The sequence below is a fragment of the Cebus imitator genome, unplaced genomic scaffold, assembly GCF_001604975.1.
Source record: "Cebus imitator isolate Cc_AM_T3 unplaced genomic scaffold, Cebus_imitator-1.0 Scaffold133, whole genome shotgun sequence".
NCBI classification, from domain to species: Eukaryota; Metazoa; Chordata; class Mammalia; order Primates; family Cebidae; genus Cebus; species Cebus imitator.
The window spans coordinates 2,359,822-2,365,821 of NW_016107448.1; the positions used below are offsets into that span (position 1 = coordinate 2,359,822).

General features: G+C 31.9%; 1 protein-coding gene across 29 annotated transcripts in view; it reads right to left on the bottom strand.

The window, feature by feature from the left end:
• ADGRL3 (adhesion G protein-coupled receptor L3) overlaps positions 1–6,000 on the bottom strand; it is a 559,234-nt gene that overhangs the window by 460,339 nt on the left and 92,895 nt on the right. For all 29 annotated transcript variants that reach the window (XM_017541414.2, XM_017541407.2, XM_017541408.2 and 26 more), the window contains one exon: positions 1,339–1,552. In XM_017541414.2, coding sequence (XP_017396903.1) covers positions 1,339–1,552 — 214 coding nt within the window. The remainder of the gene's footprint in view (positions 1–1,338; positions 1,553–6,000) is intronic.

Below are 6,000 nucleotides of genomic sequence, written 5' to 3' on the forward strand. Positions count from 1 at the left end.
ACAATATCGCCACACAATGAAATAATTAGAACTCTTTCAGGCATAGCATTTAGGATAGTTGGAGGTATGTCAAATATATAACAATGATAGAGACACACAATAGTAACAAGTTGCAACCAAACTTTTATCAAATGAAATCCCTAATATTAATTTCTTATTTCTCATTAATGCTCACCTTAGCAGGAGCCATCATTTGAGTAACAGACAAATAAAAGCCCTCAGATTTGTCCAGACTTCATTATCCTTCAAGTACACACCAATGCTTTAATCATCAAAAACCTGACATATTATAATTTATATTGATAATTTATACAACAGTAATTTATAAAACTAAGATATTCACTATCAATGTATTAATTACATCCAAAAATACTTATCAGAATTTTGTATTTCAAGAAGATAAAAGGTGAAAAATAAGGAAGGCTTTCTTAAGTATAAGAAATCTTGTACTTAAGTTCTGTACTTGAAATCTACTTGTCTTTAGATTTGTTTAGTTTTACCTAAGATAGAGTTTTCCCTATATTTAAAGAAGTCCTTAAATAATAGAAGGAAAAGAAATAACTGCATAGCTAAAGGCTTATAGTAAATGAATGACTTTATCCCTGATTTCTGAGAAAGCATGGCAATAGTGAACAATTATCTAAAAGATACATAATATTTAGCTAACTTATCAAGAAATGTTAACATAATTTAAACCTTATATAATATGCATTCCTATTGTTCAACCGTTTTAGAACCAAAAATACTTTTCTTACCCACTGATATTATACGGTACCTTAATTTATAGTAGGTTAATATGGCCATATTTAGACTGCTCAAATGTTTAAATTAACTAATTTCATATGCTGAATAGCAAAAGAATACTTTTAAAATTAATCCTTAATCAATAGTCTTACTATATTTTGATTAATGATTGATAATAAAATTATCTATTAATTTTTACTTCTTCCTTTTTATCCCCCACATTTTTAGAAAGTTATCGTTAGCAGTAAAATTTTTCTGCAATTTTTGGAGAAAACTCTATTTTTGAAAATTGTAAAAAATATGTTTACTATCTCATGTAATGAACTCAGTTCTAGAGAACCCTATCAAAATAATAGCATGCAATTTTACACAGACCATAAAATGTAATAAATAATCGAATAAATTGTAATACTTTTAAAATGCTATTTGCAATTAACACTTTGGTGATATAGGGAATAGTCAGACATGGAAAAACTATTTCAAAGTATCCTAAAATACATAACACTTTATATTCTTATGTTCAATATGTAACACAGATGCATGTTGAAGGAATATGTTATATGCACAAAGAAAAGAATATTAGAAGTTTCATACCTTTGAGACATAATCTTATAGGCATCTGGCAGATAACATCGGATATTCTCCATCTGAGCAGGGTCAGAGTCACAAATTTTGTCATCAGTCCTGCCATAGTTGGCACTTTCTATCATGATGACATCTGTTCCTGGACAGCGGAGCTCTATAGGATAGCTCTCACAGGATAGCTCTCTTCGGACCACAGCCATCGGAATTGGGGCACGGCTGAAAGCTGCAGAAAGGAAGAGGAAGAAAAGAGATGCCATTGTTACCACGTAAAAAGGAAAATTACACGTGTTTGCTTTTCCAGTGTTTGGGGTAAATCAATACCAAGATACAAAGCAGTTAAGATTCATAATTATAAATAAACTAGAATATTTTTCACTTCAGGAACTTTATAGATTTTTTTTTCTAATCTAACAAAAACAGTTATTTCTTAAAATCTTTATCACATTTTTTTCTTCTAAATGGAAAAAGGCACTGTCGATTTTCCACTACACTCTTGGCCTGGTGTGTCAGACTAAAACTAGATAGAAATATCATCCAGCTTACACAGTCAGGTACTCAGATAAAACTTGCATGTGTTTTTTTCTTCTCTCTTTTTAATAACAAATCATGATTGAAAAACTGCACTATTGTTGACTTTAAATATACTTATGTAAGTAATTTATTTCAACTTTAAAATATACTTCCATTGTTTTAAATAATACTTCATTAATTCGTTGTAGAACTAATGCATGCTATTTATTAAAATGGAGGTCTGTTTGGAGGAAAAGTTATATTTTCCTTTAGCTCCTCCCCATTCGTTTCCCCACAATGTCAAGAGGTAACTAGTTAACCATATGGAGACTTCCCAATTAGAATTTCTTCACATAAAGAGAATTGTGTGTGTTCTCCCACTCCTTTTTCCATTTTATTCTGGTAATTTTACTCCGGTGGTATCACACTATACATATTGTTTGATATTTTATATTATTTCATTTATAAATGTAATAATATATGAAGGAAATCTTTTCATATCTGGATAGTCTTTCCATCCTTTTTAATGACTACATATAATAAATATGTAAATTATTTAATCGGTCCTATGTTCATGGATACTGTGAAAGATCTTGGTGCTTTTGTGTCATAATATTACAAGAAAGCCTAAACCTATCTGCACACCTTGCCTGCAATATTTGTGAGAAAACCTAATTATCTAAATGCATTTTATGGGACATTTCTAAAAAATGAAATTGATGGGTCAAGAAGGCAACACATTTCGAATTTGGCAAATATCAATAGATTTCAAATAAAATTGAAAATGTATACTTCTACCAACAATACCTTCTTTTTCAAAATTAAATATTATCAATTTCTTTAAATTTTGTCAATTTGATAAAAAATGCTATAATATCTTTAAGTTGCAGTACCTTACTTGTACAGTGGAATATATTTTCATATGTTTATTGATCTTTTATATTGCTTTTATTTGTGAATGGCTTGCCTACATTTATGTAAAGTTTGCTGTTATAAAAGTTTTGTATAAGAAAACTAAACATTTATCCTATATATTTATGAGAAATACTCTTTTTCTAGCTTGATGTTTAATTTTAGATGTTTGTGGGGGACACACACACACACACACACACACACACACACACACACGCACATATATATGTGCATGTGTGTTTCACTTTTGCTGCCCAGGCTGGAGTGCAATGGTGCAATCTGGGCTCCCTGCAACCTCAGCATCACGAGTTCAAGCAATTCTCCTGCCTCAGCTTCCTGAGTAGCTGGGATTACAGGTATGCACCACCACACCAGGCTAATTTTTCGTATTTTTAGTAGAGACAGGGTCAGGCTGGTCTCGAACTCCTGACCTCAGGCGATCTTCCTTCCTAGCCTCCCAAAGTGTTGGGATTATAAGCGTGAGCCACTGCACCCAGCCATATTTAATTTTTGTACGGAAAAATGTCTTGTCTTTTTCTGTCAAGTTTAACAGTTTCCCATTCCAAGATTATGAACATAATCAGTACATTATTGGAAAAGAGTCAAATGTTAAGTTATGATAACTCAACAAATCTTTTATAAGTATGTAATTGAAATTTTAAATGAAGTGTTTACCAACTGTCAAATATGTTGATTTCCACATTAAGAGAATCAGATATAGAGAAACATATGTGATAGCTGAAATTTACATTTATAGTTGGTTAACTAATTAATGTGCACATGCACAAAATATATATTTAAATAAATATATGTTTCTCTTCTTGTGGCTTTTTTACAAAGCAGGAACTGTGAAAAGAGGGGAGGAGAGAAGCAGGGAGGTGAAAAAAGGGAGGGGTAAAAAAAGAGAAAATACGTAACTATAAATATTTTCACTTGAAGTTTAGAGAAAATATTGATTTGGTTTATGAAACATACCTATAATTTAAAATTGAGGAGTGATGTAGGTTTTTACCTCATTTGTATGATATTTTTGAAAAAGTATAACTGTACCATAGACCCTAGGCAAAACTTCTTAACAGTTCCCTTGAAATTCTTCAAGCTGCACTGCAGTTAATTGCATTCTGGTTGGTGTTCGACATTTTATTTGTTTCTCTCTCTATCTTTCTTTTTTGGGTGCACACACATACACACACAACTATAGAAGAATCTAGCATATCCACAGCATTGATTGAAGAGAGTTAACACAATTAGAGGTTGGTTATAATGCTATTTTTAAAGTTTGCTCTTGTGTCAACACTTAGCAAGGTACTCTCACAATAGATACTGAATTTCTGATATGTGCATTTCTATTGTTCTTAAAAAAATTCTTTGTTAGCACTCAGAGACTGAATGGTTATTTAAATCTGAAGTCCTTTTCATACTGAGATTTTATTTTCATGGATATAGACATTTCCATTAATGTATTTAAAGTCTTATATAATAGAACCACTGAATTTAAAAAAGACTTAGTCAGTTTAGATGGAATCATGGAGGTGTTTCTGTTTTTGTTTTCAAAAAAGGACCTTAATATAGAATTTGCAGAATGTTTTAGAGTAAACTTTTATACATTTATTGAGGCAAATTATTTTTTAACTTTTATAACCATTTTACAAAAAAGAATACATCGAAACTGCTTCCAGACATTGAATTCATCTAGGTATATTATGTGACTGAACCAGCCAATTTTTTTTAAAGGTTAATTTAACAAAGAAAGAGAAAATAAGCAAAAATCATTTTTCTTTTCACTAAGTGGGAAATTTGGTTCATTAAACTCATGGGTCAGTTTTGTCAAAACATTGACACAGCTTTAATCTCGGTCTTCACTGTTAAAAATATGATTAAGAACTAGACGCTAGATACTCGCAAAGTCAGTTAAAATGTTGAGGTCCAAATTTTCCATGTATCTTTTGGACTTGTAAGAATGATTCAAAAGTTATGGATATGGTAATTTTTACAGAGAACCAGAGTTTATTTGTGTATGCTTTCTTCCACTGAATGTAAAATTGCATTTATATCATCAGTAACCCAGTGACAAATTGCACTGCATAAATGATGGATGCTTTGTTTAAGGGAATTTGTTAAAGGGAATGTATTACTGGAAACTACTCTATAACATTATCTAATTAGCTATTTAAATTAATTTTAATTATGTTACTGTGTTAAGAGCCGCAAAAGTCCAAAAGAAAAAAAAAATTATTTTTGTTAGAAAAGTTGTTTGCCATTCAGTTATCATGCTACCAATGGAAAGAGTTGCTTAGAAGAGAAAAGCAGCAAAACATGGAAAATGCCAAAAATTAAAATGCAGAATAACCAGTCAGATAGTCTATTGCATGTTGTACCAGGTTAATATTGCTTTGGGTGTTGTGGAGTGGCTCATAACATAATAATTTGGAGTAAAGAAGACATATACATACCTTCTTATACCCCTTCCCACTTTTATTACATGAGATAATCTGTTATATCAGAGAATACAGTGTCATCTATTAGGTGTGTAATAGATATCTGCTGAATACATTGGAAAAGTCTTAGATGTGAAATCTGGAAACTTTCTGTTAGGATGCCATGCTTTGGAACTACTCACTGACCATGGGACTGACTAAAGGGACATGAACTAATTAAACTTCTCTGATACAGATACCAGAACCTCAGAAAGTTTCCTAATTCCATATCAAACATACAGCCAGTGAAAAGTTATTTTGACCTGGTATTAACTGTGAGGAAAGCACATAAAAATAAATATCGAATAAAAGAAAGAGTTCCCTATTCTTGCTCACTTGTTTCCTCAGAAATTAATCCTATTTTTTCCTTATTTTCTGAGACATTAGTCACTTTGTTAATGAGACCTCTTGTTCTTCTGTTTCCTTCTCCTTGAGTTATCTCCCCTATTGATAAACCTGTTTGGTGATGTTTGACTCGATATGGTATAAGTTGTTGCTGAACTTGTGTGTGATAACTAAAGACCAGGCTAGGGATGGGAAGTCTGGAGGCTAGAAGTAGGTGACCAATCAAGAGTCAGGTGTGCTGGGAACCATGGCTCATGCCTGTAAATACAAAATTAGCTAAGCATGGTGACACACGCTGGCAATCCCATCTACTCAGGAGGCTGAGGAAGGAGAATCTCTTAAACCCAAGAGAGGCAGAAGTTGTAGTGAGCTAAGACTGCATCATTGCACTCCAGCCTGGATGACAAAGTGAGACTCCAACTAAAAA